This window comes from Lucilia sericata, unplaced genomic scaffold (genome assembly GCF_015586225.1).
Source record: "Lucilia sericata isolate MDLA Ls3-8-SP2 unplaced genomic scaffold, ASM1558622v1 Contig000074F_arrow, whole genome shotgun sequence".
NCBI lineage: Eukaryota > Metazoa > Arthropoda > Insecta > Diptera > Calliphoridae > Lucilia > Lucilia sericata.
In genome coordinates, this window is record NW_023994108.1 from 698,907 (window position 1) to 715,373 (window position 16,467).

General features: G+C 33.8%; 1 protein-coding gene across 2 annotated transcripts in view; it reads right to left on the reverse strand.

Moving 5' to 3' along the window:
- LOC119616477 (protein fuzzy homolog) overlaps positions 1 to 16,467 on the reverse strand; it is a 194,305-nt gene that overhangs the window by 107,451 nt on the left and 70,387 nt on the right. For both annotated transcript variants that reach the window (XM_037972839.1, XM_037972838.1), the window contains exon 3: positions 2,858 to 3,354. In XM_037972839.1, the coding sequence (XP_037828767.1) occupies positions 2,858 to 3,354 (497 nt within the window). The remainder of the gene's footprint in view (positions 1 to 2,857; positions 3,355 to 16,467) is intronic.

Genomic DNA, 16,467 nt, shown 5'->3' on the forward strand with positions numbered 1-16,467 from the left:
CAGCTCCTACAAAAGTCATTATATGGAATACCAATACGTCTAGCGTGGTTTCCAAACTTTGAATGACCTGTAAGAACTGATAACAAAGCGCTCAGATATATTCTGTTTAGCCCTAAAATGTAGGATGTTTTATGAGAATCCATACGAGGCCACAGTAGCCTAGCGATCGAGCAAGTGTGCTCCTGAGACCATCGCTCCTGGGCTGAAATGAAGCAGTAATCAAGTATTTGCTTCTTGATGACCGCTAAGGGGACACCACAGAACTGGTCAATATCCAGTATGGTCATCCTCGTGCCGGCTTTTGCCAGAATGTCAGCAGTATTATTGCCAATTGTTTCCCCGTGTCCTTTGACCCAAATAAGGGTAATTCTTGAATATCTCGCCATCTCGTTTAGAGACGCCCGGCATTCTTGGACAAGTTTTGATGTAGAATACACACCTGTCAGGGATTTGATAGCGGCTTGACTGTCAGTATAAATTCTGATATCTCTGTTGGATATCCGATAGTACCTAAGCCAATTAGAAGCCCTTTTTATAGCTGAGATTTCAGCCTGCAAAATAGTACATTCGTCGTTGAGTCGGAAAGAGATTTTCGTCCCGAATTCTTCAATGAATATGCCCCCGCCGACACCTTTAGTTGTTTTTGAGCCATCTGTATATACATTAAAGCTTCCAACACTTTCAGGTGCTAATTCATTATAATCGCAGATTAAACTATACCGGAAGTTCCTCGATATGCACGGTTCCGGAATATGGTAGTCAATAGCTTGATGTAGGTTTGGTACAACATTTACAATCTTTGCATGACCACTGGAACCGTAGTTCCATCTATTCGTAATACTTAGTCTGGCTGCAGTATTCATTGCCAGTTGTTTAGCAAGAAGATCCACAGGCAGCCAGTTCAGCATGGCAAACAACGCTTTACTGGGCGTAGTCCTAAGTACACCTGTTATGAGAAGAGCAGATTGTCTCATAACTTTGGTAAGAATGTTTCTGTTAGATATTCTGTCAAGTGCATGCCACCAGACAATTACACCATACATCATTATCGGTTTAATCACCGCCTCATATAGCCAATTCACATTTCCTGGGTTGATACCCCAATGCAGGCCAATAGCCTTTCTACAAACGTATAACGCCGTAATGGCTTTGGAAGATCTGGAGATGATATTCAAGCTCCAAGACAGTTTTCTGTCGAGAATAACACCTAAGTATTTTGCGCTATCCGACAGTGTGAGAACCTCACCGTTGAGGCGTGGAAGGGAGAATTGAGGAATTTTGTATTTATTTGTGAACAATACTAGTTCCGTTTTTCCTGGGTTTACGCTGAGACCGCATCTAACACTCCATGAGCTTATTATCTTCAGCGCTTCTTCCAATCTCTGAGACAGAGTCTCAAGATGCGTACCAGTTACCGCTACTGCAACATCGTCAGCGTAGGCAACCGTCTTAAAACCTAGTGAGTCAAGTTTGACCAATAGTTCATTTATTGCCATATTCCAAAGAATAGGGGACAACACCCCTCCTTGAGGAGTGCCCCGGATGGCTTTTTACAGATTGTTGTATCACCCAGTGAAGATACAATAGTCCGTTCAGATAGCAAGTTCTTTACAAAACTCACAATGGATCGTTCCACACCCATCTGTGAGAGGGATTGACAGATAGGTGAGGATCTGACGTTATTAAAAGCGCCCTCAATATCGAGAAAGGCAACCAGAGTGAAGTTACCATAGCTCATGTACTTTTCAATGTACCCAACCAGGGAATGTAAAGCCGTCTCAACAGATTTACCTTTCGTGTATGCATGTTGAGAGTTTGAGAGTAGAGATTTGTCAATAGATATCCTGACATTGATATCAATTATCCTCTCCAGAGTTTTAAGCAAGAATGACGCCAGACTGATGGGTCTGAAGTCTTTTGCCTTGGTGTGAGATGTCTTTCCCCCTTTTGGGATAAAGATCACGTTACACCTGGTCCACTGTACAGGTATGTAGGACCAGTATAAACAGGCCTTGTAAATATTACTTAGCCAGGGAGTGATACGATCTAAATTATTTTGTAGATCCGCTGGAATAATGCCATCAGGGCCCGGAGATTTATAGGTGTCAAAACTCCTTATTGCCCAGCGAATGATGTCATCATCTATCATAACATCTTCAGCATCTGTACATAAAATGGGAAACATTTCAATATAAAACTGTTTTCCAAAAAGTCCTATGTGGAGTTTTTGTATTGCGCTAAAACGCAAGTATTTTTTCTAAATACATATTAATTACATTAGTTAACGAATCCGCGAAGATACATATTTTTCTAATGGGGGCTTTATGGAGGTTTTATAGGGGGGCAAGGGTTAAACGACGGCATGCTAATATAAAACTTAGTTGTACCAATTTTGGGGAGATAGTAGTATATTAATTGTAGTTATCAGTTAAAAAACCCAAAGTTATTTTGAGTCGTTCGGTATACTTAAAGGTGGGTGTAGGACCAATATTTTTGTGCGATACAAACATCAGTACAGACCCATAATACTCTCCCCACTATATATAGGGTATAAAAATTAATGAAAAGTTAATTTAAAATAAAAGGTAATGTTATATTTGAATATCTATTTTTTATTATAAATAAAATTTTAATAAATATCCCATCTTTCCTTCTTATTTTTCATATGAAACACAATTTTAAAAAATAATAGAAAAAATGTCAAAAATAGTAAGTGTAAACGGTATAGATTTGTAAAAAGTAAAAAATTTACTTGATTTTATATATGTGTAAATGGGGTATTAGGCTTTTTGGATTTCAAATGATATGTAGGTAACATTTGTTTATTGTATTTTATAATAAAATAAATTTTACTTACTTCATAGTGTGCATTGGTATAGATGAAATAAATAATAAACAAACTATGTTATTATTTAAATCAAAATGTGATATACACTTATGAGTGTCCAATGACCAATATTGACTGCTTAATTCGCAAACATTATTTGTTGTTAAGTTACTCCTATAATACAAGGCGTTCGAAAAGGAATCATCAAAAAAAGTTTTCAATACATCCATATTATAAAAATCTCCGAGGTAACGTGTTGTTGATGCACTGTGATGTATATTAGATGAAAATACACATTTGCGTGTCATTATATTGGCAATAATAATGGCTACAATGCCCGAATCCAATCCAATATGTTCTGGCAAACCTCCCGGTATTAATCTCTCCATACTATGTAATATGTTTGATTCTCCACGAAAAGTGTTTTCTGCAATTTCATGTAAGCTACGTAATGTGGGCTCAGCACCACAAATTACACATAAAGCACTGTTTGCTGAAATAGACAGTGTAACGAAACGGTATGCCACCTGGAATAAATCATTAAAAATGTAGTGAATTTAATATGAAATACTTTTACTTTAATTTTGATCAAATTAGTTTAGTTTTTTTATATTCTGAATTTTTCAAATGTTCACCTCTATCGCCAATAGAAGTGAAATTTTGGTTCCCTTGAAATTCTCATTCCCCTCGAAGGGAAAATTGCTATCGTGAACTTGTTGTGAACAATTCATTCACAATAATTTTGTATGCATGTTCACCTCTATCGCCAATAGAAGTGAAATTTTGGTTCCCTTGAAATTCTCATTCCCCTCGAAGGGAAAATTGCTATCGTGAACTTGTTGTGAACAATTCATTCACAATAATTTTGTATGCATGTTCAATAATTAAAAAATTTTATCAACAAATTTCACAACCGGGAATTTTGTTCACGACGAAAACGTTAATGAACGAAAAAAGTGAAAAGAGAACATATTTCACGTGTAATGTTGATTGGGGATAGGGGTGATTATAATGATTATTATAAATAATTTTGATGAAATAAGTTACAAAATAAAATATGTTACAATAAAAAATTAAATTGAAGTAATCTTATTTTTAAGATTATATTTATTGCCGTCGAAAACGCAAACACTTATTAAAAGTAACTTTTAAAATGATGATTAAATGAACAGAGTTGTATTAAAATGTTATGACATAAACTGCAGTCAAATTTGATAAAAATCATTTAAATTAAAAAATAAACGTTAAAAGTTAAATTAAAATAATTATTGAAAGAAAATGAAATTAATTATATAATTCATGTTTAAAAAAATAACAAAAATATACATATGAAATCGTCCCGATGATGCATCAAATTCTTCGTTTTTTAAGTCGGTCACTTCTTCCTCTATGTTGATGACAATAACTGATAAGTGAGGTCGTCATCAATAACATTTTTATATAACACGTACAGATTATCCTGTTTCCAATGTGTACAAGGGCATAAATATTTCCGACAAATAAGCATCTTGCTCGATGTTACGGACTTTAATTGGTAGTGCAAATAAAGTTGATATTTCACCAGATATCCTCTCTCCAATAGGAATGGCATCTCGAAATATATTCTGTATGGCATGTGCGAATAATCATTGGAATTCTTGTGTGTATGACATAGTGTTGAAATCATCTTTTGGGCCTCAACAAAGCTGATGAATTTTGACACTTCACTAACAGCCATACAGCATGGGGAAATTTCGTCTCTAATTTGCAAATAACAAATGTTCGTCTCCATCAAATTGGTAATGGAAAACTTCTGTTTTGGTTGATCCTCAAAATACCAGTACTTCTGCGTCATGTTGAAAACTATTCCTACCTGTTCCAAGAAGTCGGCACCCAGGAGAGTTCTACTCTTTGTGGCATTTGGTATTTTATCAGTGTTATTTTTCGCGTTCTGTTGCCAATAATGATCTCACATATGGTAAACATAACCTTACCCGTAGTAAATGAGCCATCTGCAAGTGTGACTTCCGCACGAACGTCTTGAAAAACGCATTTATTTGAAGTGAGTATTTTCTTTAACTCCAAAATTGCAACACTGCTTTTAGCACCGGCTTCACCTTTAAGACCAAAAAGTTCAACTTGGGCTATTGGCAATGAATGTCCAATAAGAGAGGACGAATTTTTGTTGAAGGCCAAATATTGGGGATTGTTCTTACAGCTTGTACTACATGTAGTGCAGTTTGACCTGTGTACACCAGGTGCTCCACATACATAGCAAGATTCACAAGTTTATGTTGATTTTGATATTTTGCTTAGACTGTTATTCGTCATGCTTAATTTTTTTAAAACTGGTTTCTGTCGTGGCCTTTTACGCGGCAAATGCTACAGCGATTCGTATTAGTAACCTCTTTTTGGCTTCAGGAACAGTTGTCAACGGTTGAGCTCTTAATAAAAACATCTCTGCTTCACGGCTGGCAGAAATTAATTGTTCGAAGATATTAACATTTTCACATCGAACAAGATTTCTAATGTTAATATTAAGGAGACCGTATAACATATTAAGTTGAATGGTATCAGTAGGATACACCTTCAGCTGCGACAAACGCAGTCTCTTCTTAAAAAAGAACACATCACTCGGCTCATTATTTTGTTGCTTGGCCTCAAAAAAATTGTCAAAAATCCGCCAGTCAGGAACAGGAGGGGTGAATGTAGTCCGAATGGGGTGGTGTATAGTCTGCTTAAACCTACATACATTGTCCTTCACACCAATCCACCATGACGAGGCATAATCTTCCAAAAGTAATGACATTCTTCGCAAAGCATCAACATCATATATCTTTTCAAAATCCTTAAATACGGATATGACAGGCACAAATTCTTCCACGGCATTTGGATCTCGTTGTCCTCTAAAACGGGTGGTAGACATCATCTTAGCTATGTCCGTCTGTCCATCCGTCTGTCTGTGTAAAACACGCTCACGTTAAAACGAAGCAATGGATATTAACGAAATTCAGCCAAAATATTCATTATTATCCGGTACAGTTTGGTATTGAAAATGAGCAAAATCGGTTCACATCGGAAAATGTTATGAATCAAAATTTAAAACAACTCCGAAAAAATAAGCATTTTTTACACATTCTGGTGTAATTTTCTCGAAAACTATGCAAGATAATTTCATAAAAGTCGACATACATTCGTTTCTACACAAGATCTTGATTCCTGCTGAAAATTGCCAGAATCGGTTCATAATTTCATATACATCCCATACAAAAGTACATATTCCCGGAAAATGAGTTTTTTATTAATAACTTCGGACAGAATGTTGATATCTTCACAAAATTTTACAAATCAAAATCTTATTCATTGAGAGAAAAAATTTTCTCGATCGGTCCATAATTGCACACAGCTCCCATAAAAGGTCGCCTCCCGCAAATCACTTAAACGCGCATAACTCATTACTAAATTAAGATATCCATATAAAATCTGAAATAAGTATTGCCCATATGCACAGAAATATTACTGTGAAAGTTTTTTCCGATCGGTCCATAATTGGTCATAGCTCCCATACAAGGTCCCCTCCCGAAAATCACTTAAACGCACATAACTCATTACTTAATTAAGATATCCATATAAAATTTAGTACAAGTATTGCTCACATATACAGAAATATTACTATGAAAGTTTTTTCGGATCGGTCCATAATTGGTCAAAGCTCCCATACAAGGACCCTTCCCGAAAATCACTTAAACGCGCATTACTCATTGCTAAATTAAAATATCCATATAAAGTTTGACACAAGTATTGCTCATATACACAGAAATATTACTGTGAAATTGTTTTCCTATCGGTCCATAATTGATCATAGCTCCCATGCAAGGTCCCTTTCAGAAAAACACTTAAAGGCACATAACTCATTAACAAATGGAGATACCCATAAAAAATTTGGCATACATACTATTTTTGTACACAGAAATGTTAATTCAAAATTTTTCACGATCGGTTCATGTTTGGTCATAGCTCCCATATAAGGTTCCCTCCCGAAAATCACTTAAACGCACAAAACTCATTACAAAATATTGATATCCACACATTTAGCACAAATATTGCTCTTATATATATAAATTACACTATAAAATAGTTTTACGATCGGTCCATATTTGGTCATAGCTCTTATACTAGGTCCCCTCCAGAAAATCACTTAAATGCACAATATTCATTACCAAATAATGATATAGATACAGATTACAGATTACTCATTACCAAATAAAGCTATTGATACAAAATTTGGCACAAATATTAGTTTGGTATACAAAAATTCTATTTCAAGATTTTTTCACGATCGGTCCATAACATGGGTGCAGTCGGTCCCATGCAAGGTTCCCTTCAGAATATCACTTGAACACACATTACTTATTACTAAATTACGATATAGATACAAAATTTTACTAAAATATAGCTTTTATGTACAGAAATTTAGCCTAAAGAATTTTTTGCGATCGGTCTATAATTGGTCATATCTCCCATACTAGGTCCTGCCCCTAAAAGCAATTTAACCGCATTTAACTAGTTGCATTATCAATTTGTGTAAAACTAAATTATATATCTATGTATTTTGAAAATCCTTAAATCTTTCAGCCACATGCATACATTCACATTATTAAATATCGTTAAAGCATATCTTAGGGCGCTATAAAAATATAAAAGAAAAGGGGGTTTGTAATGTTCAATAAATCTTGGACTTGTAACAGATTTAAGCTTTTTAAATTTTGGGGTTTTTCTATTTAAGACATGAGAAAACTTCAAATATTTGATCAATTAACAAGTTAGAGTGCTATATTCGGCTGAGCCGAATCTTAAATACCCTCCACCAGCAACTTTTTGTATTAATACATTTCTAATTAATAAAATATTTGTAGAAATAAGTTTTCTCATGTCTTAAATAGAAAAATCCCAAGATTTAAACAGCTTAAATCTACTACAATTCCAAGATTTATTGAACATTAGAAACGCCACTTTCATTTAAATTTTTATAGCGCCCTAAGATATGCTTTAGCGATATCTCGTATTTGCATGTATGCATGTGTGTGAAAGATTTAAGGATTTTAAAAATACATACATATATATAATTTTGTTCTACACAAATTGATAATGCAAATAGTTAAATACAGTTAAAGCGCTTTTAGGGGCAGGACCTAGTATGAGAGATATGACCAAATATAGACCGATCGTGAAAAATTTTTGAAATAGCATTAAGTGCTTTTTGCATTACAAAATAGTATTTATGAACAAAAATAGTATTTATTTATATCATTATTGGGTAATGAGTTATGTGCCTTTAAGTGTTTTTCTGAAAGGGACCTTGTATGGGAGCTATGATCAATTATGGATCGATCGGAAAACAATTTCACAGTAATATTTCTCTGTATATGAGCAATATTTCTGCCAAACTTTATATGGATATCTTAATTTAGTAATGAGTTATGTGCGTTTAAGTGATTTTCGGGAGGGGACCTTGTATGGGAGCTATGATCAATTATGGACCAATCGGAAAAAAATTTCACAGTAATATTTCTGTGCATATGGGCAATACTTATACCAAATTTTGTATGGATATCTTAATTTAGTACTGAGTTATGCGCGTTTAAGTGATTTTCGGGAGGGGACCTTGTATGGGAGCTATGACCAATTATTTACCGATCGGAAAAAACTTTCACAGTAATATTTCTATGCATATGGGCAATACTTATACCAAATTTTATATGGATATCTTAATTAAGTAATGAGTTATGCGCGTTTAAGTGATTTTCGGGAGGGGACCTTGTATGGGAGCTATGATCAATTATGGACCGATCGAAAAAAAAAATTCACAACAATATTTCTGTACATATGAGTAATATTTGTACCAAATTTTATATGGATAGCTTAATTTAGTAATGAGTTAAGCGCGTTTAAGTGATTTTCGGGAGGGGACCTTGTATGGGAGCTATGACCAATTTTGAACCGATCGGAAAAAATTTTCACAGTCATATTTCTATGCATATGGGCAATACTTATACCAAATTTTATATGGATATCTTAATTTAGTAATGAGTTATGCGCGTTTAAGTGATTTTCGGGAGGGGACCTTGTATGGGAGCTATGTCCAATTATGGACCGATCCAGAAAATTTTTCTCTGAAAGAATTCTATTGACATAAGATTTTAATTTGCAAAATTTTGTGAAGATATCGACATTGTGATGGAAGTTATTAACGAAAAACCCATTTTCCGGGAATATGTACTTTTGTATGGGAGGTATATGAAATTGTGGACCGATTCTGGCAATTTTCTGCACGGTCAAGATCTTGTGTAGAAACGAATGTATGGTGATTTTCATGGAATTATCTTGCATAGTTTTGGAGAAAATTACATTAGAATGTGAAAAAAATGCTTATTTTTTTCGAGGTTGTTTTAAATTTTGATTCATAACTTTTCCCGATGTGAACCGATATTGCTCATTTTCAATACCAAACTGTACCGGATAATAATGAATATTTTGGGTGAATTTGGTTAAATTATATTGCTTCGTTTTAACGTGAGCGTGTTTTACACAGACAGACAGACAGACGGACGGACGGACGGACAGACGGACATAGCTAAATCGACTCAGAATTTCATAAGGACCCAGAATATATATACTTTGTTGGGTCTCAGATGAATATTTCTTGGTGTTACACACGGAATGACAAAGTTATATATACCCTCTATCACCACTGATGGTGGTGGAGGGTATAAAAAAGTATTAGTATAAAAGTAGCTGGTGGAGGGTATTTAAGATTCGGCTCGGCCGAATATAGCACTCTAACTTGTTTTTTTCTGTGGTTGTATCCGTAGCCACTGAGTTGGGCGCTAATGAAGTAATCTCAGGTCAGTTCTATACAGGAAAGCTTTATTTGAGAAACTTTTGATTTTGTGTGTGACAGAAAGACAAAAAAATATCATTCATCTCCCTCGCGGTACGGAGTTTCTTCTGCTCGAAATCTTTTCTTCTTTTCTTCTCATTCGTACAAAAACAAATCAATGCAATTAACACGTAGTTGCAGAAACAAATGTTTCTATGTGTAGACATTAAGGACACGTGAGTACCTGCCGTGTGGGCCTATCTCACGGTGGTCTTTTTCATCCTCTGGGTGAACAAAATACACGCAGGTTGCAATTTACGTAAATGGATGCCGGTCCATTATACGCGCACTTTGCTCAAGTATTCGAGCTATATTATCTCGTGCCATAGTAGTTCCGTTGAGCAAGAACAGGTGTCATGAGCAAGCTCAATTTAACCCCGACAAGGAAAAACCTTATATGTCGCTCAACCACATTACTGAAATGGCTCCTTTGATTCGGCAACATCTCCTAGGGAACGTAATTGGTAGTTCCAAACACGGATAATTTTAATTGACAAGCTTTATTTCAGTGGCCACAAAGACCATCTGTGATAACTAGAGCATGTTTTATAGTAAACTCTAACACACTCAACCATGAAGGAAAATCGCCGATAAATTAAAGAAAGGGCAGTGACGACCTTGCACCACCGATTTTAACCATTTTCACTAGGCTTCGTCCTTGCGTGTGCGCCAAATTTCATCCAATTATCTTGAAAATTGCGACCTGTACCTTGCGCACAAGGTTTACATGGACAGCCAGCCAGCCAGTTAGACGGACGGATGGCCGGACATAGCTTAATCGACTCAGAAAACGATTCTAAGCCGATTAGTATACTTTAAGGTGGTATAGGACGAATATTTTTGTATGTTACAAACATCAGCACAAACATAAAACAATACCCTCCAAATTAAGTGGTGTAGGGTATAAATATGAAATTCAACATATAGGGTCCTAAGAAAATTCATTTCTATATGAGGGAACTTTATGGAACTTTTTCATTCTACAATTGGTACTTTTTGAAAGTTTGGTAATCTATCTTCTATATATATAAAAACAAGTAGGAAAGTATAGTCGGGCGTGGGCGACCATATGGTACTCTACACCATTGAGTATGTTAAAAATGTGGATTATTTTTAACAATAAAGCATTTAAGTTGTTTACTTTATTTCCGAAATATTTTAACAATTTGTTGAAAAAAGTGATTTTCAATATTTAACATAATTATGAACTCAAAAGCCCATTTTGGGTGGTAGGGTTGTATGTACGAAGCCATTTTCAATAGGCTTCGTCGTTGTGCCGAAAAACACGTATGGTCCAAATTTCATCAAAATATCTTGAAAATTGCGACCTGTACCTTGCGCACAAGGTTTACATGGACATCCAGACGGACGGACGGATATGGCTTAATCGACTCAGAAAGTGATTCTGAGTCGATCGGTATACTTTAAGGAGGGTCCAATGTAGGTCCAATATTTTTGTGCGTTACAAACATCAGCACAAACGTATAATACCCTCCCCACTATGGTGGTGTAGGGTATAATGAATGTTTTTTTTTTTTAAACGTTTATTTAACAAATACTAAGATATATAACTTAAACTATAAATAAACAAACTGTAAATAGAAAATCAATTTTTTCGCAAACATAGTCCCATATTCGGGCTCTCAAATGCTTTTAATCTATATATATAAAATTCTAACGTTACTGACTGACTGACTGACTGACTGACTGATTTATCATCGCACAGCCTAAACGGTTGAAGCTAAAAAGCTGAAATTTGGACAGGAGGTTGGTCTCCCACCAAATAGATCCACTAAGACGGGATTTTTGGAAATTCGAATGTTTAGGGGGTAAAAAAGGGTAAAAACGGGTAAATTCGGTAACCTTATATCTCCTAAACTAGAAAAGATACAAAAACCGTTTAAAGCTTATCGCCGTTCATTTAAAAAATAAACGGACAGGTGTCTGGTACTTTTTTAAAATTCGGCCCCTTTAGGGAATAAACGGGTAAAAACTCTATTTTGGTACTTTTTTCGCACCCCATGTATCTTTTAAACCAGTGCACATTCAAAAAATATTTTTGACTCCTTCATAACTTAACGAAAAAATAAAAATATGAATTTAGTACTTTTTGGATATTCGGACGTTTAAGGGGTTAAAATTGTACCTATTTTTGGTACTTTTTTCATAAAACATTGTTTTTGGTTTATTAACTTATACATATGAATACATAATAACGGGCTCCCACTACGATGTTGCAACTTTTTGGAATAGAATTTTTATTTCGTTAATGGGGAGGAAAAAAGTATCAAAAGGGGTAAAAACGGGAAATTTGATTTTATTCAACCACAATGATCCAATTTAGATAAAATTTTTAAATTTAGAAACACTAAATATCCTAATGGGGTGTTATTTGGAACCCCGGTATCAAGTGATATTTTTTGGTACTTTTCATTCTCCAACTGGTCCTTTTTGAGTTTTCTATGACATTGAAATAGAAACATGAAATTAATAATAAAGGGACTTTTCGCTACTTTTTCGTTCTACACAGGTACTTTTTTGAGTTTTCTTTAAAATTAAACCTAGAAACATGAAATTAATCATGTAGAGCTCGGAGTAAATGAGAATCTATAAAATGGGACTTTTTGGTACTTTTTCGTTCTTCAAAAGGTACTTTTTGAATTTTCTATAATATTGAACCTAGAAACATGAAATTAAACATGTAGAGACCGGAGTAAATGAGAATCTATAAAAGGGGACTTTTTGGTACTTTTTCGTCCTTCGACTGGTACTTTTTGAGTTTTTTATAAAATTTAACCTAGAAACATGAAATTAAGCATGCGGAGGCCTTAGTAAATGAGAATCTATAAAAGGGGACTTTTTGGTACTTTTTCGTCTTTCGACTGATACTTTTTGAGTTTTCTATAAAATTTAACCTAGAAACATGAAATTAAGCATGTAGAGCCCGGAGTAAATGAGAATCTATAAAAGGGGACTTTTTGGAACTTTTTCGTCTTTCGACTGGTACTTTTTGAGTTTTCTATAAAATTTAACCTAGAAACATGAAATTAAGCATGCGGAGGCCTTAGTAAATGAGAATCTATAAAAGGGGACTTTTTGGTACTTTTTCGTCCTTCGACTGGTACTTTTTGAGTTTTCTATAAAATTTAACCTAGAAACATGAAATTAAGCATGTAGAGCCCTTAGTAAATGAGAATCTATAAAAGGGGACTTTTTGGTACTTTTTCGTCCTTCGACTGGTACTTTTTGAGTTTTCTATAAAATTTAACCTAGAAACATGAAATTAAGCATGTAGAGCCCTTAGTAAATGAGAATCTATAAAAGGGGACTTTTTGGCACTTTTTCGCTTTCGACTGATATTTTTTGAGTTTTCTATAAAATTTAACCTAGAAACATGAAATTAAGCATGTAGAGCCCGGAGTAAATGAGAATCTATAAAAGGGGACTTTTTGGAACTTTTTCGTCTTTCGACTGGTACTTTTTGAGTTTTCTATAAAATTTAACCTAGAAACATGAATTTAAGCATGTAGAGCCCAGAGTAAATGAGAATCCATAATAGGGGACTTTTTGGTACTTTTTCGTCCTTCGACTGGTACTTTTTGAGTTTTCTATAAAATTTAACCTAGAAACATGAAATTAAGCATGTAGAGCCCTTAGTAAATGAGAATCTATAAAAGGGGACTTTTTGGTACTTTTTCGTCTTTCGACTGGTACTTTTTGAGTTTTCTATAAAATTTAACCTAGAAACATGAAATTAAGCATGTAGAGCCCTTAGTAAATGAGAATCTATAAAAGGGGACTTTTTGGTACTTTTTCGTCCTTCGACTGGTACTTTTTGAGTTTTCTATAAAATTTAACCTAGAAACATGAAATTAAGCATGTAGAGCCCTTAGTAAATGAGAATGTATAAAAGGGGACTTTTTGGTACTTTTTCGTCTTTCGACTGGTACTTTTTGAGTTTTCTATTAAATTGAACCTAGAAACATGAAAATAAGCATTTAGAGCCCGTAGTAAATGAGAATCTATAAAAGGGGACTTTTTGGTACTTTTTCGTTCTTCAAAAGGTACTTTATGAATTTTCTATAATATTGAAAATAGAAACATGAAAGTATGCATGTAGAGCCTGGATAAGTTGAGAAACTATAAAAGGGGACTTTTTGGTACTTTTTTGTTCTTCAAAAGGTACTTTTTGAATTTTCTATAATATTGAACCTAGAAACATGAAATTAAACATGTAGAGCCCGAATTAAGTGAGGACCTATAAAAGGGGACTTTTTGGTACTTTTTCGTTCTTCAAAAAGTACTTGTTGAATTTTCTATAATATTGATCCTAGAAGCATGAAATTAAGCATGTAGAGCCTGGAGTAAATGAGAATCTATAAAAGGGGACTTTTTGGTACTTTTTCGTTCTTCAAAAGGTACTTTTTGAATTTTCTATAATATTGATCCTAGAAGCATGAAATTAAGCATGTAGAGCCTGGAGTAAATGAGAATCTATAAGAGGGGACTTTTTGGTACTTTTTCGTTCTTCAAAAGGTACTTTTTGAATTTTCTATAATATTGAACCTAGAAACATGAAATTAAGCAAGTACAGCCAAGATTAAGTGATAACCTATAAAAGGGGACTTTTCGGCACTTTTTCGTTTTTCAAAAGGTACTTTTTGAATTTTCTATTATATTGAACCTAGAAACATGAAATTAAGTACGTAGAGCCCGGAGTAAGTGAGAACATATAAAAGAGGACTTTTTGGTAATTTTTCGTTCTTCAAAAGGTACTTTTTGTGTTTTTATGACATGAAATTAACCATGTGGAGCCCGGAGTTAATGAGAATCTATAAAAGGGGACCCTTTGGTAATTTTTCGTTCGTCAACTGGTACTTTCTTAATTTTCTATAATATTGAACTTAGGAACATGAAATTAAATAAAAGAGGTCTTTTGTTACTTTTTCGTACTTCATTGGTACTTTTTGAGTTTTCTAAAATATTGAATATATAAACATAAATTTAAATAGGGGACTTTTTGATATTGCAGATATATATACATTTACAATAATATTTATTTTATTCCATTACGATGAGGGTAGCGAAGCACACTGGGTATAGCTAGTATTTATATAAAAATATTTACAATATTATTTAAATAGTTCTACATACCAAATTTTTATATACATATAAATAATATTTTTTATGTTCAAATTAATTCATAATCATATGTGAAGTAAAACTTTGTCAAAAACTTCACAAAATAATGTTAAGGAAATAATTGTCAATAAGTAAAAGAGAGGTATAATGAATGTGTGTTTGTTTGAACGTTATAGACTACTAAACGTCTGAACCAATTTTCTTGAGCCATGCCCATATTAAGAAAATATTAAATTCGTATATTTGAGATAATATAGCAGTTAAATTAACAGTCAATATAATTATTTACAACAAAAAGTGGGCGGACTAGCATTAGGGGGCGTGACATCTCCCATATAAATTAAATACAAATTTTTTCAAATTTTGCACAAATTACTTTAATATTCATCTTAACATTTTGGAGGAAAAGAGCGGACTTTCATCTAGGGGGCTTGTAGCCCCCATATGAATAAAATTGAAAAATTTGTACATCTGAGAAACTATTAGAGCTAGAATCTTCAAATTTTACTTTGACATTCATCTAAACATTTAGATAATAACGGGCGGACTTTCAATGGGGGGGCTGGCACCACATATATTAATTAAATACAAAATTTCGTATATTTTGAAAACTGTTATATTATTCAAATTTTTCATAGATAGATAGAAATTGGCGATTTGTAACATATTGAAATCTGGAAAACTATTGCTGTTAGAATCTTCAAAATCGTTAAGTGGGTTTTTTATTTATATTGCTCTGAGGGTAGCAAAGCACACTGGGTATAGCTAATATTTAACATGAAATTCAACATATAGGGTCCGAAGTACTTTTTCGTTCTTCAAAAAGTACTTTTGGAAATTTCTATAATATTGAACCTATACAAAAGAAATGAAGCCTGTAGAGCCAAGAGTACATGAGAACCTATAAAAGGTAACTTTTTGGTATTCTTTTGTTCTTCAGAAGGTATATTTGAAAATTTCGGCTTATATTTACAATATGTATAACTCCCCAATTTAAAAAAAAATACCGCTTATACCCTTTTTATTCTATGATTTGTGATATAGATATCGAGGCCTAGGTGTATATCTTCGGATTAGATGTATATACATCCTCCCTTCAAATTAACTAACTAACTAACTCGATATTATCCCTATTATTGAAAGAGCTTTAAGAGACAATCCCACAAAATCCCACTTGATATTAAACTACGAATTGACTACAAATGATAACTTGATAATAGAGAACAGACCGACCGTCGGGTGCCCAATACAAGGGAAGAACAAGAATACCCCGTATATGTATGTATTTTGGTGCTAGAATTTACAGATGTAAATCTGTAAACAAATAAACGCACAAAAGAAAATGTAAAACACTAATTTATAACAAAATAAATCAGAAAAAAATTCATATTTTTTAATATAAATTGAAGTTAAAATTTGTGCAAATATCCACAGATACAATACGCTTAACAATTTAAAAAATCACAAAAGATATGTGTGTGTGTTCACGAAACAACGGAATTTTGTATCACTTGCTCACAGTTGAAATACATATATAAATAATAAATCTTCGGTGGACTGTATGGTTTCCAAGGGATGA